The sequence below is a fragment of the Mytilus californianus genome, unplaced genomic scaffold (assembly GCF_021869535.1).
Source record: "Mytilus californianus isolate M0D057914Y unplaced genomic scaffold, xbMytCali1.0.p SCAF_10, whole genome shotgun sequence".
Taxonomy (NCBI): Eukaryota; Metazoa; Mollusca; class Bivalvia; order Mytilida; family Mytilidae; genus Mytilus; species Mytilus californianus.
This window is the reverse complement of record NW_026262582.1, coordinates 11,791,745-11,818,120: the sequence shown is the minus strand read 5'-3', so window position 1 is coordinate 11,818,120 and position 26,376 is coordinate 11,791,745. Positions and strand designations below refer to the sequence as shown.

The window sequence follows — 26,376 nt, the reverse complement described above, 5'->3', positions numbered from 1 at the left end:
CTGTTTTTTGCTTTTTTTTCCCCCATTTCCGTTAAAAAATAACTTTCAAATGATTTTACGGTTGTAATAGCACTTTCTAGGGCTAATAAAACAATACTTTCTTCTGAGGTGGATTCGTTTTATTTCTTGACAAAATCAGGGTAATAACAATAACTAAATAAATACCCTACAAAATAAATACAATAGTAAGATTCTGACCGTTTATCGAATAAATAATCTGGTACATAGGTTTCTATCCATGTAATGTGATAAACAAATGTTTTACTTATAGAAGTAGAAATAAATCTGTTCTGCATGTATTTACAACAATATGCTTATATTGTTGAGCGTATCTGACAAAGTTTAGTCCATATGCACTTAACGACTCATATTATATAAACAAGTCTAATATACGAAAAATGACAAAAGCGGTTAACACAAACTTTAACATAAGCAAATTAACAAAACTAAAAGCAAAAGCTGCATGCTGTATAAATGCCGTAAGCATAAAATAGCAACAAACAAAAATAAGAACATTACAAAAATAACACTTAGCTTACCTCGCATGAGGTGCAAAGGCCTCCTGAATTATCTAATTGGAATTAAATCACATCTTCCCAGGATTACTTAAAAATATACCTGTATAACAAATAAACAAATTGTAATCCATGTTTTACTGTAATAATCCACCTGTTTACGATATGTACTCTTAGTTAAAATAATCAATCAATACCACATAACTTTTATTACGTTTATATCTTTACCTTTAAAAGTATTTAAAGCATTCGTACCGGAACACTGGAATTCTCATACAATATGTATTAAATTAATTCTTTACCAAATTAGTTAAAAGTACTTTATTTATGAAAATATGAAAATAACGTCTCTTAAACCATTTAATCAAACAGATAATACTTTACTGTACTTTATCTATTTTATAGCTTTTTATAGCATTCATCTCGCATTCAACATTTACGCATCGGTCTTTCATTCTTAACATTCATTCTAGGTAAAATAATAAATATCTGGACTATTAACGTATAATTAGTAATAGAGAAAGATAACTGACCTGTATATAGAATATCGTACACTAAGAAAGAATATTACTCAAACTTAGAATTATATCAAACACATATGTCTATGTCCACCATTATATCAAAAGTGATAACCAGAATAAAGAACAAAAGAAATATAGCGCCAAAACATAATGACCAATAGAAATAAAGAAAGTGTGCGGTCCAATGAACCATGAAAAGAAAGCCTTTGAAGTAAAATACAGTGAAACCAAAGTTACCCAAACCAGTAGAAAACTCGTCTGTCAATAAGTCCAAATGTCAAATAAGCAAATAAAATGAACAAAGCATATACATATACTAATCAATTAATTACAATCTGTAATTAATATTCTCATACCTTTTAATTAATATAAGTCAGATAATAAACAAAATATAATACCATATACTTAATATAAAAATATACACAATTACTGTAAAACCTACAGTCTACCACACGGTCGTGAATCATTCTTGTGCTGGGATCATTCGAACACGATGTAAAATATATCTTCAATAAACGAAGGATCACATCGGTAGAAACTTAAAGAAGAATTACTTACATTTATATGCCTTGTTTGTTTACAAAATATTACATACATTTTACGCATATTTCCGGGTCCTTTTCTAGTGTAAAACAAGTGTGAAACTATTGACAATTACGACAATAGGATGACTTGCGATATCGATGTGCGACTTCCTGCGCAGTTGGCGCGAAAATTTGAACCCGCGAGCCCCCTTAATATCATTATGAGGGCATTAAGTGTTACCCTTGTCCGTCTGTACTTGCATCCCAAAATTAGTTTCCGTTCTCTGTTTTTAGTTTGCCTCAACCAAATGTCATGAAACTTATGCTTATTACCACAAAACACAGATCAAGTTCGAATTTGGGTGGTGTCACTTTTACCATTCTCAAGTTATGTCACTTTACAATGCTATATGCAAGCGAGGGCATCAGCTGTGTCCCATGGACACATTCTCCATCTATTTTGTTTTTGTTTTTTTGACTAGATATTAATTATAGGCATTTATTCCAATGATCCTGTTTTTGATTTGAATTTTCAGAAATCTGATGATAAAGAGAATACAATGGAAAGTACAACTGCAGAACCAGGTATAAAATGAATTTCTTTAATTCTAATCCAATTTATATTTTCCAAACAGGTTGATTATATTTAATTCTCTGATTCTTATCCAATTTATACTTTTCTCGACCAGTTGATATTTTTTATGTTCTACATGTGGTTTGTTTGATCTCAGTTCTTTGTTGGTCAAAATTCAATTATGACATCAAATTTTCTTGCATTCCTCTGAATTTCCTATCATGACATCACCGATAAAGGCAACCATGTCATGTATAAAGAACGCATCCTTTTTTGCATATCTATGATAAATGTCATACATATGGTCTCAAAATCTTTAGAGAAACAGATTCCACCGCTGTATCTCATGCATTAACACAATATTTCTTCACTCTCAACAGTGAATCTTAGATATTTAAAAAACTGGGTAAGCCTCGCATTTAAGATATACCAGTAAAAGTTAAACTGTTGCGAGTTTAGAAAAATTGTTCTGAAGTACTGATTACTGGGCTGATGATAATGTCAGGGACTACCAGTCCACCAGTAGCTATATCTACCCAGTGATAGAAAATGAAAATAATACTTCATCAATTTGGTGCTTTATTTGGATATAACTATATCAGGAACACCAAAAACCTATATTAATCAAAGGAAAAAAACTAAGGGTCTCTCTGTATTTACAAATGTTATTTTGCTTTATAGATAAAAGGGAAAAAGAGTTGTTTCAGATGTGCATGCATTAAAATTATCTTAAGTAGTTTGGATGTCCATGAGTAAAAAAATATTTAATATTTTCATCAACTATGTATCAAAAGTAGTGCATTTACGGGTGATATTAAATTTGGTTGTGTCTAAAAAATTTACAACAACGAACAAAACGACACAACAAAAGGTCAAGGCCATTTTTAACAGCTTAAGAAGGCAACCTTATGTTTATCCATGGTACATTTTTAATTCACAGTAATGCTTTAAAATCATTGTGGCTATTAAAAAGTCATCGGCATTAATTTTCAGTGATACTCTTTGAAAAAAATGAAACAAAGTATTGCTTACACCACTGTGTTGAATCTGTTCAGTGTTTAACCTAGTCCAAATAATTATGACGTCTTGAAAGGCTATTTTATTTTTTTGCTTTGACGCCTTCCTGCGACGTCATAATGCCAAAGCCATTTTGTTCAGTTGGACTTTGAGAGAGAATTTACTGCTTTTTGTCTAGCCTTGAAGGAGTCAAAAAGCGAGACATAGGTATGCTGTTTCAGGCGTCGTCGGCATCAACAATGTATTAGTTTGTGATTAGGTCTAGTTCATGGTGAACCACTAGTGGTAGGTCAATGATATTGGGTATGCAGTTGTATTAGCATTGGCACATCTCATTACCATGGAGATTATTTGACCCCATCCCCTCAGTCAAGGTCTGTTGACTTTGAAACTTTCATAGTTTACATGTATTAGTTTGTGATTAGGTCAATTTATGGGGAACCACTAGTGGTAGGTCAATGATATTTGGTATGCAGTTGTATAAGCATTGGTATATCTCATTTCCATGGAGATTATTTGGCTCCACCCCCTTAGTCATGGTCAATAGACTTTGAAAATTTTGCTAAGTTAACATGTATTAGTTTGTGATTAGGTCAGTTCAAGGGGAACCATTAGCGGTAGGCCAATGTTAATTGGTGTTCAGTTGTATAAGCATTAGCACATCTCATTTCCATGGAGAATATTTGGCCCTGCCCCCTCAGTCATGGTCTATTTACTTTGAAACTTTTGCTTAGTTTACATGTATTAGTTTGTGATTAGATCAGTTTAAGATGAACTGCTAACAGTCAGGGATATAACTCTATAGGGTTATTACAGAAAAATAACATACATTTGTTACTGTGGACTAAAAATCAAAGAACTGTGATAACATATGTATGTTACATATTTTAAAGGGACAATATACATCACAAGTTTAGTTAAAATGCATACAAGTTCTATTGATATTACTATTGTCCTTATGTATACTTAACTATAGAAAGATATAACAGTTCATAGTTTGCCAATTTTGCATAGTACACCTATATGTTATTACAGAAAAAATATGCCTGTAATAACTAAAGGGTGTTATCACAGCTTCTCTATATCACTCCAAAGCATTTTCTCAGACAAACATCATGCTTAATTACATTGTATTTTAATTTATTGTAAGAAGTAATGATCACAGCATGTAATGAGGTTCTGCGCAAGCTTCCCAGTAATTCCCAAGTGTCTCATATAATAAGTTACATTCCTTTAATAACTAAGCTATGTTATTACAGCTAAGTTTATCCCTTAAAAGCCTTGTCTCATTGATTTACCATGGTTAATCAAAAATGTATTAATTTAATTCAAAAATTAGTTATCAAGGCTATGCATTTAGTTTCTGCGCAAAGTCTCAAGAGTTCCCTAGAGCCCATTATAGATTAAAACATTTTTGATTTATTTTACAAATAATAAACATACGTTATTACAGATTTAGAAAATTTAAGGAATAAAGAGTAGACAACTCATGAAAGTATCTGTAATAACACACACAAGTTATTTTCTGTAATAACCCTATAGAGTTATATCTCTGACTGGCTAATGTTAAGTCAATGATATTTTGTATGCAAATTTATTGGCATTTGCAAGTATTGTTTCCATGGAGATTATATAGCCCACCCCTGATTATGGTTCATTGACTTTGAAACTTTTACATAGTTTACAAGTTAATGTTTGTATTTAGGTTTGTTTAAAGGGAACGACTTATAATAAGTCAATGGTATTTGGTATGCAGTTGTATAAGCATTGGCACATCTCATTTCATGGAGATTGTTCAGTCATGGTTCATCGACTTTGAATATTTGCATAACTTGCATGTTAAAGTATTGCTATTTTAATTTCAACATTTGCATTTTCAAAATTACAAAAAAGGCGAGACATATCTCTGTGATAACAGTTTATTTAAAACATTTAGCTGATTTCCCAAGACACTTCACTTAGGAGAGTATAAAATAAATTTTTACACCAAATTTCGGTAAAATTTGACATACCTGAATTTCCAGATAATATAAAACAAATGTTCTGGAAATTCAGGTCTGTCAAATTTTACCGAGTTTGGTGTAAAAATTAATTTTATACTCTCCCAAAGTGAAGCATCTTGGGAAATCAGCTAAAAGTTTTAAAAAAAGCAGCAGATTATCGTATGCTCGAATGGAATTGTAACTTATTTTATCATTACTTTGGGAAATTATTGGAGATATTTTGCAACAACAAACACGTAAAAGTTAAGAATTTGTATATACGCAAAAAATTCTTGCCATCTATGAAAATTTTATGGCTTAATTGGGTCTCAAAGTTGATAGAGAAGTCCAACCAAAAAAAAAGGCTCCAGTGTTATGAATTCGCAGGAAGGCGTCAAAGAAAAAAAATGAAATAGCCTTTCAAGACGTCATAATTATTTGGACTAGGTTTAATCAAGTTCAAAATCACACACAAAAACTCTGTGTAGTTTAGATAATACATTTCTAAGCATTAACTTTTTTATTACTCATCATTTTCCATAACAAAATAAAACTGTGTGTATCATCATGGTCATTTGAGGCTCTAAATAACTTGATTAGTAACCACTTAACCATGTAACCACTGTGAAATTTGATAAATGTTACAATATATATAAACTTCTACTTCATTTCTTGGTATTTCGCAAAACTTTCACAGTGAACTATAAAGAAATTAAAAAAAAAAAAAAAAGGGATATGGGGTACATCCATCCATGACACAAAATTAGTACATGTACAGCAGAAAACACACAAAAAGCAAAGGAACCGCGCTTTTATTGGTGTTTTTCATCTCAGAGTCACAGTGAGGCCTTCAACACAGAGCAAAAAACTGCTCACCTCACTGCAAGTTTTAGACTGTCCCTAGCACCGGATTGAGCGGAATTCTTTGCAAAATTGATTTGGGTAGACTTTGTAAGATGTAACACCACCAAATCGGGCCTGGTCAAAAAGAACATATACATTGAAAGTTTATAATTTTTTATATTTTACTTTATTTTCACAGTGAACTATAATATAAAAATAAGGAGAAGTGGTATGATTGCTAATGAGACAACTATCCATTAGAGTTTAAATGAAGAGGATGTAAGCAATTATCCGTAACCATACAACCTTCAGCAATGAGAAAAACCTATACTGTATAGATCACTTCAAAACAACCTCCAAAAAACAAATATGACAGACAGGAAACAAAGACAACCACTGAACAACTGGCTCCTGATCCGGGACAGGCACATAAAGAATGTTGCAAGGTCAAACAAGTTATAATATAATGTTATAAATTATGATTTAAGTTTATAATTTTTTGTATTTTAGAAAACAGTGTTTGGACAGGTGCTGAAGAATCTTTGTTCCGTGTTTTGTTAGATATGTACAGGAACAATCATTGTAACATTGCCAAAATAATCGGCACAAAAACATGCACACAGGTAAGTCTTTGAATGGATGTTTAAATGAGTGAGGTGCAGGTACTGTAAACCAACTTATTTTCACAGATACTTTTATCTACTTTAAAATCTTTTTGCCAACTGTGTGACCAATAATTTGTGTAATTACCAAACTTTGTTGAAGTATTATAAGACGATCTATTTTATTAGCCCATATACTGTTGATTCATTATTATTAGTTGGATAACAATTTTCGTGGGTACGGGTGAACCAGGAATTTAAATGTTCAATGAAAATTTGTATCCACTAAAAAAATAAATGAATCCACAGTTATCTATTTGCAAAAGTCTTTTTTCCGTCTAGACACCTACCTCCTATTTTTCAAATTATATATTTTTTTTAAGGTCCATGAAACATAAATTCATTTCAATCTATATTTGATAAATGAGTAAGGGCTATTCCATTAAAATGTATGTGGGAGGTTAGGAAGGGACTTTCAAAATATCCTTACAATCAAGAACCATTTTTTAGATAATTTTGCATAATGGTAATAGACGCAAACTGAAAAAGACCCATGACCCACATTCAATAATTAAACTTCCCTTCCTACCCTCCCACATACATTTTAAAGGAATAGTCCTAAGTAAATTGGTCAGTGTCCTCATAAAAATCATCTCAACCTACATTTGATGTGTCAATTGTGGATTAATAATTTATCAGTGGCCATACAGCTTAATGAGGCCACTGATGGAATTTATATGTCCATGCAAATTTAGGGATCTTGAACCTATAGATGAACTTCAGTTATTACAATTTGAGCAAGCGCTACTTCCTTTTTTTTTTTTGGTGGGGGGGGGGGGAGTCTATGTGCAAAAATTCCTTATCACATTAGCCAAATTAAACATGTTAAACTGAATGCTATTACTTAGAAAGTAGTTTTTTTCTGAACAATTTTGATTTTTTTTTAGCCATGCTTCATTCATCGCTATGATCTAGTAAGGATCTTTTATTAGACTTATTTTTTCCACATGTTTCAGTTTGGTTTGTTAAATAAGAAAACCAAAATGGTAGCAAAAGGAAATAAATCGAACTCAAATTATGTCATATCGAAACCTATCTATGTGTATATAAGAATGAGTAGAAGTATAACATTTCAGTTAACTGTGATAGGAGTCTAAAGGGATAAAGAAGGTATGTGTGATGTGATGATTAATATAAATTGAAAGAAAAATAGTAAAAAATATTGAAAATGTGTACATATTTTTACTCCATTACAGGGAAAATGACTTACATTTTTTTAGCTGAAAATGTACACAGTGCTTATGTTATTCTTTCATATGGGGCAGATTGGAGTCACATTTTCCCTACAAGGGTTTAATTAGCCACAATATGAAAGAATAACATAAGAGCTATGGACATTTTCAGCTAAAAAAAAAATAGTGGCCCAGTCCAAACTTCAGTAGCCTGGGCTATAGCTACTTAGCCAATGCTAATCTGTTTCCCTGCTAAATATCTTTTGATAATATTATTTTCAGGTGAGAGATTTTGCCATTAAAGAAGAAGCTCATTTATTAGATACCAGTGAAGACAAGATGCAGACTCCACCAAGGAAAAAGTCAAAGAAAAAACACAGGTATATCAGGAGATATTGTTTAAAGTATATCAGGAGATATTGTTTATAGTATATCAGGAGATATTGTTTAGAGTATATCAGGAGATATTGTTCATAGTATATCAGGAGATATTGTTTATAGTATATCAGGAGATATTGTTTATAGTATATCAGGAGATATTGTTTACAGATATTTATTTATATTTATATATAATTATACCCCCGCTTTAAAAAAGTGGGGGTATACTGTTTTACCTCTGTTTGTCAGTCCGTCCGTCCCATGAATATTTTTCGTCTCATCTTTCTCAGGAACTACATCATAAGGATTTCTGAAATTTGGTTTCAGGGTTTATATAAGTCAGCTATACCGTGTGATGCGTTTTCAGATTCATCACTCAACAACAAATGCATATTTGGACTGGGGGTATCATCAGTGAGCAGTAGCTCGCAGTTTCACTTTTTCACGTTCCGTAATGTTTCAGGCATAGAAATTTCCAAAACCAATGGTTTATGAATTTGTTGATGTCTTAGGATTAGATAAGAGTCCATTACTCATCCTCTATTGTGTGATGCCTTATCACTTGATGTAACGTATCGACATATTTTGAAGGAGTAACACGAAATGTGTCACAGGTGGAGCAATATCTGCTTTCCCTTCTGGAGCACTTGAGATCACCCTTGGTTTTTAGTGGGGTTCAAGTTGATCAGTCTTTAGTATTCTATGTTGTGTTTGTGTACTGTTTGTCTTTTTGTTGTTTTTTGCTATGGCATTGTCAGTTTGTTTTCAACTTATGAATTTTAATATCCCTTTGGTATCTTTCGCCTATCTCTTATAGGGAAAAATGAAATGTATATTGTCTTGATTAAACAATAACTGCTGTAAATTTTAAAAAAATGCTAAACATTTTATTCATTATTACACATATTCCTTAATGTGTTGTATGGTCACTTGTTGGTTTTTTTTTAATAGTTGAATTCTTGGATTAATATATAGTTATATATTTTTAGCTCACCTGGCCCAAAAGGGCCAAGTGAGCTTTTCTCATCACTTGGCGTCCGTCGTCGTCATCCGTTAACTTTTACAAAAATCTTCTCCTCTGAAACTACTGGGCCAAATAAAACCAAACTTGGCCTAAATCATCCTTAGGGTATCTAGTTTAAGAAATGTATCCAATGACCCCGCCCATCAACCAAGATGGCAGCCATGGCTAAAAATAGAACGTGGGTAAAATGCAGTTTTTGGGGAAAGACAGCTTCCAAGCTTCTCACGTCAATCATTTTGTTTTTATAGTTGGGAAAACACCTCAAAATTTTGTACTGAATTGATGAGAAGGAGACACACAAATGAACAGATTGACTTTAAACACTTTTTTTTACACATTTCCCTTCTGTTTCTCATGAAATTATCGTATCTTGAGCTCTCCCTTACACTATTTATGTTTCTTTTGCAATCCGGAAAAATCAGTATTACGAAATATTCTAAATATATCCAACCTAGTGACGTCATGGTTGGAATTCCACACTACGTAGCTGGGATATCCTTTACTCATTATTAAAATCATTCACAGCAATCTTGTACGATTTTAAAATCGGTATTTGTTTATTAAAACATAATTATGTTTGCTGAAGATGATTCCAACATCAATGCTTTAATTTGTAGGTCAACTTTCGCGGTAAACAATGGGGATACATGAGATTGGGGAGAGAAACAACAGTTTTCATCCTTTCTGTAACTGTATTGAGAATCTTCCTCCAATACAGGAGCACCTCAATTGATGAGTAATTATCCACCAAAATAAAAGTTAAAATGTATCTGAACACTTAAAATGTGACATTTATTATATGATAAGTAGTCTTCCATTTAAACAAATTTTGTGTACCAGCATAATGGTAAAAAAAATTTAAATTTTCAAATGTTGCTTTTTGTAGTTTAAACATATTTATTCATGAAATTTGCATATATCAAAATGTAGGATTTTGAAACAAGCTGCACACAGTAATATCAATCTGAATTTTAGATAATTAACTTTCAACTTTATTCAAATGTTTTGATTACAGCAGATTCCATTGAGTGTGTAGCCAAAGGTAATATCTTTGGTTAGCTTGCTTGTTAGCTGAACCGTGAAGTCATTATTAGGTCAAGTATACTACCCTCCTTTCGAAGTAGCATAGTCCAACAGACAGATCGATTGGTTTTCTGTCGGACTAATCTATTCTTAAAGTAGGGTAGTTTACCTACACACTCAATGGAATCTGCTGTAAGAAGGTGCCGATCTCTTCCATTGGTCCAAATTGACTCCATGATGAATTCTTGACTAAGGAAATGAAATTACATTAAACAACAATTGATTTCAATATTGTCAACCTTTCTACATGTTCTAGTTGTTCTATTGCTCATTCTTTGTATGAAGACTATCAAAAGATACCCCCAAAAAATAGAAACAATGGCAGTCTTTTCCCTCAGAGCTCTTAAACTCTTTGATTGGCTTATATCTCTGAAACGAAAGCATTTAGAACAAATCAAACATGGGAGGGGGGAGGGGAATAAAATGTTCATCAGGTCAAGATCTAGATCTATCTGCTCTGAGATTTTCAGACACATCACATAGCTGTTGTTGGGTTGCTGCCCCTGCACTGGTAATTTTAAGGAAAATTTGCAGTTTTTGGTTATTATCTATAATATTATAATAGATAGAGATAAACTGTAAACAGCAATAATGTTCAGCAAAGTAAGTTCTACAAATAAGTCAGCTTGATCAAAATTGTCAATTGACCCCTTCAGGAGTTATTGCCCTTTAAAGATAATTTTTCACAATTTTTCGTAAATTTTTTTAATCTTTTACAAAAATCTTCTCCGCTTAATCTACTGGGCCAAATAGAATTAAACTAAGCCACAATTTTCAATAGGGTATCTTGATTGAAAAATGTATCCGATGACCCTGTTATCCAACCAACATGGCCGCCATGGCTAAAAATAGAACATAGGGGTTTACTATAGAAGTCTATGGGAAAATTGTAAAAAAACAATTTCAAATGGTCACAACTTGAAAACTAATTTCAATAATAATAAGGTGTCTTCAGTAACTATTGTAAGACCACAATGGGATGACCTGCTTTAAATTTAACTACTGGGCCGAATTAAACCAAACTTGGCCTCAATCATTTTTATCATATACTATTTATTATGATTTTAACCTTATTTTACATGATTTCCAAAACCACAGTAGATACAGGTGAGTGACACAGGCTCTTCAGAGCCTCTAGTATTACAGAGACTTAAATTTAAATAAAGTATAAAATGCAATAACTTTATCTTTATTTCACATTCTCATTTGCTTTCATACAACATCATTTGACGAGTGAACCTATAGGATTCCATTCACATGTGAAATTATCAGTTTTATTTGATGATTAGGATACTTCATTGCAACATTTGTAATAATCAACATTACAACTAATTTAGAATATTTTGTGTAAAATTTGCTTCAATTAAATTATGATTCTTTAAGCATAATTATTAACCAGATAAAGTAAATAATATACAAGATAATGGAGGGTGTGTCCGAGCAAGAACATCTCTATTTGGTCTGGTTGTCTCTTTGACACGTTCCCTGTTTCCATTCTCAATTCTAAAAATAATTAAAGGAATTCTATGAATAAAGATGATTATCCATTTAAGAGGGCTTGATTAACCGACGCTTTTACAGTGATTTCTTCAGGTTATGGTCGATGCATTGCCGTAAGATTCAGCTAAAGAAAGACAGCACATCCAAAACTGTATACAATTATCAACCATGTGACCATCCTGGACAGAGATGTGATGAAAATTGTCCCTGTATCCATGCACAGAATTTTTGTGAGAAGTTTTGCCAGTGTAGCGGTGATTGTAAGTATAGAAGTGTTTTTTATACTCAACATACCTGCCAACTTTTTTAAGTCACAATGGGGATTTTAAGCTCAAGAGGACCTAACAGTCAGGGGCATTACTTAAACAAGTTATTTTTTAGTTGCTTATATAGACAATTTTTGTTTTTAAAAATTATTAAATACTCAATAGAGTTATTTTAGATTTCATTAAAAGCATGGACTAAGAGACCATTCTTTGACCCAAGAGCGTCGATATGAAAGATAAGTGCATCAGGAAGGTAATTAGTGTTTCAGAAGGATCAGTTTTTATATTTCATGGGAAAAATAACCAGATGACTGTGAAAATTTGTTAAAGCCTGTAAAATCTATATGAATGGACACCTATAAAAATGATATTTAGAAAAGTTACTTATATAAGTCCTATTTAAAACAGCCTCGTTTTCAACAATACTTGTATGGGTAATTTTAAAAGTTACTTGTTTAAGTAATGCCCCTGACTGCCTAATGGATCCCCTTATATTGTCAAATGTATTTTTAATCTACTACTATATTGTTTGAATGAGTATATAAGTTCTTAAATACCCTTTTAAACTGATTTGAATGCCTGTTTTGAGGTGTTCAGTTTATATGATAACGAATTTCAAAATTCATGTCAACACCTCATGGAGGAATTCTAAGTCTCCCATAAATCGTGAAAGTTGACAAATCTGACTCAGATCTTTGTGAGTAGTTTTACCAGTGCAGCCATGACTGTAGATATAGAATTGTATGAATGCTCAGACGCCTCTGGCATACTAAATGTTAAGCCTGGTTTCTATGATGATTTTACTCAGTATTAATCATGGGATACCAGTTCAATGAAAATACATTTATTCCTCCATCCTAGATAATTGGTATCCATGTAAATGAATGAATCTACAGTACTCTATAAGGATGTTATAAATGATTAGGAGAAGATACTGATTAGGAAAGTGGCTGATTTCTGTTCTTATAGAATAAGCTTTAATGAAAATCACATCTTTTCGAACTATTTTCATTATACCATATATATATTGTATATATATATAAAGATGTGAACAACATGAACTTGATTGACTGATAGATAATCGACTACAAAATAAATATGAGAACTATACACAAAAATAAACATGCAGAGATCTTTCAATTATCTTTTATATTATGTACATTGCGGCATCCAAAAAATTAAAGGTTTCAATATTTTTTGCTATGGTATTATGGTATAACAGAGCATTTTTAAAGCATATCAGTGTAAATATGATTTTTTAAAATTTTATTTTTACATTATCTGCAAGATTTTCCAGTTATGACAGCAATAAATAAATCGTCACTACTTAACATGTCACTGATTGCTAAATGTTGTCAACAGAAACGACTGATTTTATATACGTAATTTCACCGAATTTACTTATCAATTTCGTGTAAATAAACTCATCATAGATACCAGTAAACCTGATAATTAAAGTGTAATGTATGCAATGTTTAAACAGCTAAAAATCTAGGAATATGCATTGTCATTTTCGCGTTTCTTTAGGTGTTGCGAACAAAACGAAAATTAAATATTAACGAAAATAACCCGATATGCCATATGTTAAACATTATGTTTCAATTTTTTAGGTGAGAATAGATTCCCAGGATGTCGCTGTAAGGCACAATGTAACACAAAACAATGTCCATGTTTTCTGGCTGTAAGAGAATGTGACCCTGACCTTTGTTCAATGTGTGGAGCAGGTTTGTATATTAATCAGTGATTCCCTTGGTCATCATCTTTTAAACATTTATGCAAAAAATTAAGATTTGGGTTATCAGATCATTCTTACAGTTTTAAACTCAATCAATAACATCCTCAATCAAGAAGACAAGATATGAAATGATATAATGTAATTGCATTTTTTGCAATAATAACAACATCATAAATATAAGTGAATTTGCAGAATATAAATTGGTCTGATATAAATCTTTTATGCTGAAAGTGATGACACAGGATAGGGAATATGACTTGGATCTATGATATTAATGTGACCACGTGGAATAACCAGGCTTTTAATGAATGGAATGTGGAACATTAAAATATTTGATTAGATATAACAAAGAAGTGATTACAGATTATCGATGACAGAAAAATATATAATTAAACAAATAAATGCAAAAGAAAATATTATTTTGTAGCACTTAATTAAAAATTAATATATATTAGGACATGTCAAATAAATTTTCTGGTTCTCAGACAATGACTTCTGTAGCATTGATAAAGTAGGCAGGATATTTATTTTTTGTATTTATTATTTTGTGGTCCAGTATTTTTAACCAGGCTTTCTGAAGGTAAGAACTAAAGTTTTCAGAATTCGTTAGAGTTATTGCTCTTTGGTTAGTTTTAAAGCAGTTAAATTTGAACAACATGGATATTTTAAACATCCTACTTATTTTTGTTTTGTCTTTCATCTTACTGCCTAATATTTTTTTTAGATCTTGGACAGGTTGTGATACTCAAAAATAATTAATTTAGTAATGACTCCACATAACAATACAAAAGTCGTGACCATCCATCTCATTATGAATGAAATGTACACGACTTAATTCATACAACCATACATCTATCGCAATAATTTGTTTGCTTAGAATAACTTTTTTAGCGGTGGGGGCATTAAGTTTTACCCTTGTCCGTCTGTATGTACGTCCCAAAATTGGTTTCCGTTCTCTAACGAGTTTGCCTCAACCAAATGTTATGAAACTTATACACAATGCTTATAACCACAAAACACAGATCAAGTTTGAATATTGGTGGCGTCACTTTAACCATTCTAGAGTTATGCCCCTTTATAAATGGACGTACGTACGTCCGTACGTCCCAAAATTGGTTTCCGTTCTCTAACTTAAGTTAGCCTCAACCAAATGTTATGAAACTTATACACAATGCTTATTACCACAAAACACAGATCAAGTTTGAATTTTGGTGGCGTCACTTTAACCCTTCTACAGTTATGCTCCTTTATAAATGGAAAATTATTTATAATATATCAAGTAATTTTTAAAGGCAGTGCTTTAATGCCTTTCTAGTTGCCGGGTTAATCCTTCCTTCCGCGATATCCAACTTATCTACGTGGGGGGTCATTAGGCTCCAAGTAGATCCGGAAATGTTGAATTCTCTCCTCTTCTTATTGCGATATAAAATGTTTTTTGTTTCATTTCATTTACATTGGGAAATAGAGAAACGATCATTGTGTTTTGTTAGTTTTAAAAACTTTTGATATATTAGTATTTTGCATTATAAGCAGTCAACCGATTGACAAACTAGAATTATTTGAATTCCGTGTGGAAAGAGCTCGGGTTTATTTCGAGTGTTATCTGCAATCTAGATGTTTATAAATCATTTCAGTCGTTGATATAATAATTAAATGTCGACTGAACATGAATTATATTATACAATTTAAAGCGCATTTCTGTTTATGCACGTGAACCCGTCTAACGTTATTGTAATTTCGCAGTTATATAAAGTAGCAAATTATCGTTCCTGAATAGGTGGCGCCGTGGTAGCGGATCCTGTTCCTCTACTTCCGGTTTCTGCACTGTGCAACTATTTCAGTTATATTTTTAATTAACGATGCCAAGTACTTGTTGTTGTGTACCTGGATGTCATTTAAGAGGAGGACATGCATTTCCAAATGACTTAAAAAGAAGGAAAAGTTGGATCAACGCCATGGCCCATACGCAGATTGGACGAGAACACGATGATATCGTGGAGTCCATCTCAATCAGCTGTTGTTTGCAAGGCACGTTTTACTGAAAAAGACTACGTGCAGGAAACTATTCATGGTAAAACTCTATTTTCTTTGTGAAATATATAGTTATATATGTAATCGCCATGCGAATAAACCAAAGTCTGTTTACAACCGTAATTATCGTTTTAGAATAAAAGGGGGTGGGTAATTCAAGACGTCATAATTTTTTGGATTACGATTCAATGTGATCTGTTTTAGATTTTTTGGTGATTGCTACAATTATAATGATTTCTTACAAGAGGTATATCATACTGAGAATTATTTTAGCAGTAATTATGCTAATGTAGTAATGACAGGAATGCATAAGCTATGCCTCATAGACTTTCTTGAAAAATATCAATGACAATGTTAACAGGAACAAAACAATGACATGCTCTCATCTATATTATAGTTATTTAGGTACAAACAATGTACGTTTGTTGCATAAGTCTCTCATTGTTTGTCCTTTGGATTTACATAACATACATTGAATCAGGCAAACATAGTTTTATCCAGATTGTAATCATGGTAATGAATAAATCTAGTTAATATTTCGCCAGGTAGTACAAAGTATACATTGCTAATGGAAGTTCATTTAATTATCAAAAAACTAATGTTTTATAACCTTTTTCAGTGCGCAAACCCACCATACAGAGACTTAAGTCTACTGCCATTCCCAGCCTATTTTCCTGGACCAAGCAAGAGACTGAATCGTCCGCAAAAAGAAAAATCAGGGCAGTTTCCTGTGAAAACAAAAGAACTAAACTTGATGAATATTGTAGTAGAAATCTAGAGGAAAGTTTTGATTGTAAAGTTGGTTTTCCTGAAGAAGTCATTCATACTGCAGAAAGGATTTATGACTGTCCACCACCAACTGCCGAGCTAATGTTGAGCTTCACAGATGGAATTACGCAAACACCATCAATGCCTATGTTTTCAGCAGAGAATTTTGAAATGAAGACACGTGACACAGCCATGCATTTTTATACCGGTGTAGAGTTGTATACTAAATTTTTATTTGTTTTGACCACACTTGGTCCAGCAGCACATTGTTTGAGATACATATATATTTCAAATTGATAGTGTGTCAGTTGAAAATCAGTTTTTTTATGACTTTGATGAAATTGAGGCATCATACAACCAACTTTGAACTGTTTAGATTCTAGATTGAATCTAGTGTTAAGAATATTGTGTATACATGGATTGTTTTTATGTCTAACCATCTAGTGGTTTAGTCAGGTATTTTTCACCATCCAACTTCGAATTAAAGTTTCCTACGAATTGGATTATAATTGACAGCACAGAATATCCCGTGATAAAACCTAAAGCTCCTAGAGCTCAGGCAACCTTTTCATCAAATAAAAACAGAAACACTGAAAATTCTTGAATGTTCGACACCTGGTGGTTTAGTCAACTATGTCTCTATGTCACATAGAGCGAATTATTGGACTTGGCAAAACATACAAAATTCTAATAAATCCTATGAATGGAACTGAAACAAAACTTTCATCTGAAATAACATTTAGTTGTTTTAGGGATCATAGATTTATTCTTACGAGGAAGCTCCGAGCATGCTCGGAGGATGCTCGGAGCTTTTTCAGTAGGCTCTTCTCTGCAGTTTATGTGAAAATAATTATCATGATCCATTAAGATGTCAATCAAATCTACACCACCTCTATAATAAGGAAAGTTGAGCATTATAGAGGAAGCTCAATTAACACCTGTGTAAACAACTGATCTATTCAAATACATTTTGCATGACATTTTACAAATTATAGAAAAGATAAGAAATTCTTCAACAGTACTGTGTAATGCTTGGAAAGAAATCTCAAGTCTCCACAAAAAAGTGAAAGTCATTTAACAAAAAATATACAATTATTATATTTATTAATCATTTCTTTTTTTATAATAAAAAAATTTCTCAAATCTTATAATTAGATGATATGATTTAAATATAGTTTATATTATATGATATGCTACATAAAAGTTATCAAGACACAAACAACAGTCAGGGGGCGATACTAAACGAGTTATTTTTTTTAGTTACTTATATTAATAGGTATTTTTTGTTTTTTTAAATTATTTGATATAATCTCAATTGTTATTTTAAATGTCAAAAGTGGACTAAATGTAGTTTTTAAGAATTTTTATATCATTTCATTAAGTAAAATTAAGTATTTATCCAACTTGAGATGAGTATAGAGAGATTACTTTAAAAATAATGACAAAAATATTACTTTTATAAATTATTTTATACATCTTCGAAAAACTAAGCATACTTACAATTATTTAAGGAACATATGTAATTGTTTTTGATAAAGATTTCAAATTATAAATAACTTCAAGTCTTAATTAAATCACAAAGTTCCATCCATTTATATTTGTTCATCTCTAAGATTTTAAAGGAAAATGTTATTTTAATAGCCCCAAGAGACCAATCTATGACCAAGAAGTGTGGCATCAGAAAGGCAATTAGTGTTTCAGGAGGATTTAAATAGTTTTATACTGCATGGGGAAAATAACCAGATGTGAAAATTTGGTAAAGCTTGTAAAACCTGTATGAATGGAGACCTATAGAAATAATATTAACAGAAGTTACTTATTCATGATATATAAGTAATATTTGAAACAACCTTGTTTTCAATGTAACTTGTATAAGTAATTTTGAAAATTACTTGTTTAAGTAATGCCCCTAACTATTAAAACAATGATATTTTTTTTTTTTTATAAAATAGCAAAGTTAGTTTTTTATAAAAAAAATTATGGCTACTCTAAGAAAAGTTGAGGAGGTAATACCACCATTGTTTTCCCTCTAGTACGTCTCACTTTAATTGTCATTTTTTTTATAATTGTGCAGATTTGGTTTTATTAATTTTTTAATAAAGAAATACTTAGCATAATTATATAAGTGAAGTTTTATCCTGACCTGTACTTGAATGAAAATGTAATATAAAATTGTTTCCCCCTATCACTCTTTGTTTAATTTGTATTTTTCCAAAAATATGTGCAGAATTTATTTATGTTTTAAATAAAGAAATACTTGACATGAGTAAAGTTTTTTCTTGTCCTGTACTATAGTAATAAAACAACATAATTTTTCAGTGCATATAAGAAAGAAGACATCACCAGAATTAACCAACCAAATTCTATCCCCCTTTTTTTTTCTCTGTTTACAAGCTTTAGTAGTCATGTCCCCTAAAATTGCAAAAATATTTTATATAAAAAACTAACTTTGCTATTTTATAAAAAAAATACCATTGTTTAGTTATGGGCATTACTTAAACTAGTAATTTTCAAAATTACCTATACAAGTTATATTGAAAACAAGGTTGTTTCAAATATTACTTATATATCATGAATAAGTAACTTCTGTTAATATTATTTCTATAGGTGTCCATTCATACAGGTTTTACAAGCTTTAACAAATTTTCACGTCTAGTTATTTTCCCCATGCAGTATAAAACTATTTAAATCCTCCTGAAACACTAATTGCCTTTCTGATGCCACACTTCTTGGTCATAGATTGGTCTCTTGGGGCTATTAAAATAACATTTTCCTTCAAAATCTTAGAGATGAACAAATATAAATGGATGGAACTTTGTGATTTAATTAAGACTTGAAGTTATTTATAATTTGAAATCTTTATCAAAAACAATTACATATGTTCCTTAAATAATTGTAAGTATGCTTAGTTTTTCGAAGATGTATAAAATAATTTATAAAAGTAATATTTTTGTCATTATTTTTAAAGTAATCTCTCTATACTCATCTCAAGTTGGATAAATACTTAATTTTACTTAATGAAATGATATAAAAATTCTTAAAAACTACATTTAGTCCACTTTTGACATTTAAAATAACAATTGAGATTATATCAAATAATTTAAAAAAACAAAAAATACCTATTAATATAAGTAACTAAAAAAAATAACTCGTTTAGTATCGCCCACTGACTGTGGTTTGTGTCTTGATAACTTTTATGTAGCATATTATATAATATAAACTTTATTTAAATCATATCATCTAATTATAAAATTTGAGATTTTTTTTTATTATAAAAAAAGAAATGATTATTTTAAAAATATAATAATTGTATATTTTTTGTTAAATGACTTTCACTTTTTGTGGAGACATGAGATTTCTTTCCAAGCATTACACAGTACTGTTGAATAATTTCTAATCTATTCTATAGTTTTGTAAAATTTCAGGCAAAATGTATTTGAATAGATTAGATGTTTACACAGGTGTTAATTGAGCTTCCTCTTTAATGCTCTACTTTCCTTATTATAGAAGTGGTGTAGATTTGATTGACATCTTAATGGATCATGATAATTATTTTCACATAAACTGCAGAGAAGAGCCTACTGAAAAAGCTCTGAGCATCCTCCGAGCATGCTCGGAGCTTCCTCGTTAGAATAAATCTATGATCCCTTATGTTGTGTAATTTTAGAACTTGTATTGTGCCAAAGGATGCATAAATAAAAGTGACGCAATGAATTTTGTTCTGATATATATATATTTACAATTACATGCACATGTAAATTGTAATGCATATAAAAATAAGGAGATGTGGTATGATATTCAGTGAGTTTATCAAACTAAAGTGCATAAGAAATGGGTTAAAGCAGTTACAGGTGTTACTGTCACCGTACAATCTCCAACAATGAGAAAAACTCGTACCCTGTAAAAAATTTCAGAGATCTTACAACTAAGTTTTGTTGTCTCACCTTGACTTTGGTGAATTTTTTATATCTGTTGATGTAAATATAAAAAAGAAGATGTGGTATGATTGCCAATGAGACAACTCTCCACACATGCACAAGAGACCAAATGACACAGAAATTAACAGCTATAGGTCACAGTACGGCCTTCAACAATGAGCAAAGCCCATACCGCACAGTCAGCTATAAAAGGCCCCGAAATGACAATGTAAAACAATTCAAACAAGAAAACTAACGGCCTATTTTATGTAAAAAAATGAACAAATATAACAAATATGCAACACATAAACAAACGACAACCACTGAATTACACTTTTACAGGCTCCTGACTTGGGACAGGCACATACATGTACATACAGAATGTGGCGGGCTTAAACATGTTAGCGGGATCCCAACCCTCCCCCTAACCTGGTACAGTGGTGTAACAGTACAACATAAGCACGAAATTATAAAAATCAGTTGAAAGAGGCTAAACTCATCAGATGGATAAATACAAATACAAGTGGACGTGGTCGGGTAGTTGTACATCCAAACAACAAAAAGACACTAAGTACAGATCTGAGAGTACTCGCATTTACTGACAGCTAGTTCAAAGCCACTAACAACTGATAAAAAAATCTTGCATCTAAGACTAAATTATCAATCCGTAAGATCCCTTTAGAATTTTATAAATTTTAGATTTTACATTTCTGAGTTATGGGGTTTTATTCATTAAAAAAGGGGGGATTTTCCAGTTTTTGGACAACAACTCAAAAATGCTTTAAGCAGTTCACATGAAACTTTGGTGAATTATTTATAGCTATTGATGTAATCTCCCTATTGATTTTCATAAATTTCAAATATGACATTGAGAAGAAATTGAACTTTATTTGTTCATAGTCTGGCAACAGATTTATTAAGTATTGCGCAACAGCACAGTGTATTGCACAACAGCAAGAAATCTTTAATTGAATATAAATTCAATTCATATAACCGATTTCAAGTTCATTGACTACTTTTATTCAGAAACTATAATATGTCAAATATTTAATTACAATCCAGATTCAGACCTGTATCAAGCTTGAATATTGTGTCCATTTTTGCCCCAGCTGTTCAGGGTAGTACCTCTGCGGGTGTATCCAGCTGCGCTCAGCGAATCAGTTTATTTCTTAATTAAGAACTCCTTTTTTCATGCATAAATTACTTTATGCTTGGAAATATAATTTTGCTAGGAGTTGAAAGAGTTGACATGTTGCAATGTACATTTACTCTACATAGTTCTATGGTACCAAATCAAAAGTTTATATAAAAGAAAGAAGTCAAAGGTTTCCCATCATAGTTTAGTTACATACATTTTTTTTGTACCTGAGGTCGTTGAATATAGATCATTATATAAATAAGGAGATGTGTTATGATTGCCAATGAAAAAACTAAGGATTTTCTTATTCAAGGAATAGATTACCTTAGCCGTATTTGGCACAACTTTTTGGAATTTTGGGTCCTCAATGCTCTTCAACTTTGTACTTGTTTGGCTTTGTTACTATTTTGATCTGAACGTCACTGATGAGTCTTATGTAGACGAAACACACGTCTGGCGTATTAAATTATAATCCTGGTACCTTTGATAACTAATTTGACTATAAACATAGATAAAAAAAGGTACAAACTGGACATAATGCACTAGTTCATAAACAAGTGAGAACAATCGCCTTCATATAGTGCTCAGAATATGACATTCATAAAACTTGTTCAATATCATTAGAGAACTCTAAATCTTAAATACTGAAAGCCACCTCTGATAAGTACACTGTACTATGCAAGATAATGATATAACTGGACTTAAAATACACACAACCTGTAATTAACTGCCTTTACAGCGCTTTCGTGCTTTGATTAAAATTGGAGTTATCTTCCTTTGTTCATGATTATAGTTGAATCAACTACAATCAATGCTTTATACAATGCAATGTTTAATTTTGACTTCCACTGATAAAACACAGATCAAGGTGAATTTGGGTAGTGTCACTTTAACCATTATTGAGTTATGGCCCTTTATAAATCGAAAGATTGCAAAATTTTTAGTGTCCATTCTGTAACTTAAGTTTGCTCCAACCAAACATTATGAAACCTATACACAATATTCATTACCACAAAACTAAGATCAAGTACAAATTTTTTGTTTCCGTTTTCTAACTTTAGTTTGCCTCAACCAGATGTTATGAAACTTATACACAATGCTTATTACTACATAATACTGATTAAGTACAAAATTTGGTGGCGACACTTTTACCATTCTTGAGTTATGTCCCTTTATAAACATAAAAATTGGTGAATTTTTTAGTTTGTCTCAACCAAATGTTATAAAACTTATACACAACCGTTCTAGAGTTATGCATGTTTACAAATAGAAAAATTGCTGAATTTTTAGTTTCTATTCTCTACTTAAGTTAGCCTCAACCAAATGTTATGAGACTTACACACAATGCTTATTACCACAAAACTCAGATCAAGTTCAAATTTGGGTAGCGTCACTTTTACCGTTCTTCAGTTATGTCCCTTTATAACTATATGATATGCAAGTGGGGGCATCATCTGTGTCCACATGTGGACACTATCCACATTTATTTGTTAACTATTTCTTGTATTTCATATTCTAAAAACACAAAAAAACATTGTTAGGATAAATTGCTTATAAAAAGAATAAGAATAATTGCATTTCATTTTTTGATACTAACTTCATTAGCTGGAATATCAGCTTGCCGTATGGGCTCGTTTGATATTCATGCTGGTAAAGTCGGTATCACATACAAAAATGTTATAAAGTATCATATACAAAAATACTATTATTCTATATATACCTGTACAACAATAGAAGTGAATTACAGGTAAGGCCACCCTTAGAAATTTTTTGTTTGATGTTGCCTTCCCATGCCTTGTAGGGTTTGGGGTGAACCGTGTTTGGTAGGGAGGTATGGTTTTAATTTTTATACGACAGCAAAAAAATTTTGTGGTCGTATATTGGTATGACGTTGGCGTCGTCGTTGTCCGAAGACACATTGGTTTTCGCACTCTAACTTTAGTTTAAGTGAATGGATCTCTATGAAATTTTACCATAAGGTTCAATACCACAAAAGGAAGGTGGGGATTGATTTTGGGGGTTATGGGACCAACAGTTAAGGAATAAGGGGCCAAAAATAAGCATTTTTGTAACTTCCAGACATAACTTGTGTGTTAGTGTATGGATCTCTCCGACATTGTACCACAAGGTTCCATATCACAAAGGGAATGCTGGGATTGATTTTGGGGGTAATTGCCTCCAAATTTTAGGAATTAGGGGCCAAAAAGGGGCAAAAAACAAGCATTTTTCTAGTTTCATGACAATAACTTGTGTGTAAGTGTATGGATCTCTCTGACATTGTACCACAGGGTTCCATATCACAAAGGAAATGCTGGGATTGATTTTGGGGGTAATTGCCTCCAAATTTTAGGAATTAGGGGCCAAAAAGGGGCAAAAAACAAGCATTTTTCTAGTTTCATGACAATAACTTGTGTGTAAGTGTATGGATCTTTATGAAATTGTACTACAAGGTTCCATATCACAAAGGGAAAGCTGGAATTTATTTTGGGGGTAATTGCCCACAACGTTTAGGAATAAGGGGCCAAACAGGGGCCAAAAATATGCATTTTTCTAGTTTCCAGACAATCACTTGTGTTCAAGTGTATGGATCTCTCTGAAATTGTACTGTAAGGTACCATACCACAAAGGGAAGGCTGGGATTGATTTTGGGGGTAATTCCCTAGAAATTTGAGGAATTAGGGGCCATAAAGGGGCAAAAAAACAAGCATTTTTCTAGTTTCAGGACAATAACTTGTGTGTAAGTGTATGGATCTTTATGAAATTGTACTACAAGGTTCCATATCACAAAGGGAAAGCTGGGTTTGAGTTTGGGGTAATTGCCCTAAATGTTTAGGAATTTGGGGCCAACAAGGGACCAAAAAACAAGCATTTTTCTAGTTTCCAGACAATAACTTGTGTTCAAGTGTTTGGATCTCTCTGAAATTGTACATGTGAACCTCCCGACGGGAGTACAATAATCCTGTTTTCTGGGGTCTCCTCATGACCTCCCGTTGAAGACAAAAAATTCCCGTGTATGAAATATTTCATGAATGAAAAATTTCAGCCCAACATATCTGGTGTAACTGACATTACCTGAAGTTATATTTTACCTGTAAATCAATTAACATGCATAATTATATGGCTTCACTTGTCACCTTGGGTGTCAAACATTCTGGTAATCAACGATTTTTACCTCAGGCTAACTGCCATTGTGTAATAAAACTTTGTGTAGTTAAAATGAATGTTGGGTTACTTCCCTTGATTTATCCTGTTTTAAGTTACTTTCCTTTAGATAATGTTAATTTTAAAAAGAATATAAATAAAATATAAATTGAACAAATAATCATAAAAGGATGGTAATCAAATGATTTTAAATGTCTTAGGACAAATAAAAAAATAATAATTTGAAAATTATTTGAGGGTTCTATACTTCCTTTCAAGGCTTAAATTGAAATTTATATAATAAATATGACCCATAAATACAGTTTGAATGTATTACTTATCAAGCATTATAAATCTACTCGCATAAAGATAAAACAATAGATCTACTTGCAGATAGATAAGCTATTGTTTTGATTGCAATGAATAATGGTAAAACAGGTATGACCTAAAAAATTTAAAGAACATACTAAAAAAGAAGAATGTTAGATTGAACATGTTGAAAGTTTAAAAAGATAGAGAAAATTAATTAATAAGTACAATGGAAAGTTGAAGAAAACACACTTTAACAGACAATTTCTACAGCACACGGTTACATTTATGACAGAATTTATGTCGATTAAAAACCTCCTGATCTGAGTCCTAATCTCCTGACCTGAGTCCTAATCTCCTGACCAAAATTTCCCAAACTCCTGATCTTAGTTTCACAGTCCATCACATGTATGCAAGTTGAAGGTACCATACCACAAAGGGAAGGCTGGGATTGAGTTTGGGGGTGATGAATCATAAGGGGGTTCAAAAAATTTGGGGGGGGGGGATTTTTTTTTATTTTTTTTTCTTTAAAATTTTCCAATTTAAATTGGTTATTTCTGATTAATATATAAAAGCAAATAATAATGATATGGTTTGAATAGATAAATTAAAAAATTTTAAGTTCTTAGACCACATTCATTCTGTGTCAGAAACCTATGCTGTGTCAAATATTTAATTACAATCCAAATTCAGTGCTGTATCAAGCTTGAATGTTGTGTCCATACTTGCCCCAACTGTTCAGGGTTCGACCTCTGCGGTGAACCGATTTGTGTCATGAAATTTTTCAGGTAGGATGCTTTTTAGGTGAGGAGGTAGGCAACATAAAAAAATCTAAATTTAATTTTTGGCCTAAATTAGAAAATATCAAGTATGAAATACAATCAACAAAGTGAGTGAAACTTTTAACTAGAGACTAATTTGAAAAAATTCCCTATTTTAAAAATTTTAAAATAATTACTTTACTTTATTATTTGACAGATCAGTTTGATACAGCAAAGATTTCCTGTAAGAATGTCAGTGTTCAAAGAGGTATGGGTAAGGTAAGTCAATACTTTGTTTGTACTGAGAAGAGAGAGAGACTTATAAGATATTTTAATAGTGGAGCAGTGGGGAAAATATGAAATCAATACAAAATATTTCTAAAGAATTATTTATATTGTTAAAGATGTCCCAAATAAATCAATTGTTATATTATGCTGCTCTACGATGGCTGCATTAAACTCCTGAATGCATATACAATGAATATGTGTCTTTCCTGTAAAATTAATAAATTTAC

The 26,376-nt window shown here is 31.6% G+C and overlaps 3 protein-coding genes across 6 annotated transcripts in view; 2 read left to right on the top strand and 1 right to left on the bottom strand.

Annotated features, from left to right (window-relative positions):
• The window catches only part of LOC127718675 (putative uncharacterized protein DDB_G0287113), a 115,056-nt gene extending 114,153 nt beyond the window's left edge, over positions 1-903 (bottom strand). Inside the window, exon 1 of the mRNA XM_052224728.1 lies at positions 540-903. The gene's annotated coding sequence lies outside the window, so the exon portion shown is untranslated. The remainder of the gene's footprint in view (positions 1-539) is intronic.
• LOC127717617 (histone-lysine N-methyltransferase EZH2-like) overlaps positions 1-26,376 on the top strand; it is an 86,038-nt gene that overhangs the window by 26,608 nt on the left and 33,054 nt on the right. For all 4 annotated transcript variants that reach the window (XR_007989272.1, XM_052223331.1, XM_052223330.1 and 1 more), the window contains exons 9-14: positions 2,097-2,145; positions 6,487-6,599; positions 8,093-8,190; positions 11,877-12,055; positions 13,672-13,785; positions 26,079-26,140. Coding sequence is in view for 3 of the 4 variants with exons in the window: in XM_052223331.1 (XP_052079291.1) it covers positions 2,097-2,145; positions 6,487-6,599; positions 8,093-8,190; positions 11,877-12,055; positions 13,672-13,785; positions 26,079-26,140 (615 nt within the window). In the remaining variant the exon portion in view is untranslated. The remainder of the gene's footprint in view (positions 1-2,096; positions 2,146-6,486; positions 6,600-8,092; positions 8,191-11,876; positions 12,056-13,671; positions 13,786-26,078; positions 26,141-26,376) is intronic.
• LOC127717620 (uncharacterized) lies at positions 15,081-17,028 on the top strand. The gene is made up of 2 exons (XM_052223340.1): positions 15,081-15,867; positions 16,447-17,028. Exons 1-2 carry the CDS (start codon positions 15,783-15,785, stop codon positions 16,890-16,892), a joined length of 531 nt encoding a protein of 176 aa, XP_052079300.1. The 5' UTR covers positions 15,081-15,782; the 3' UTR covers positions 16,893-17,028.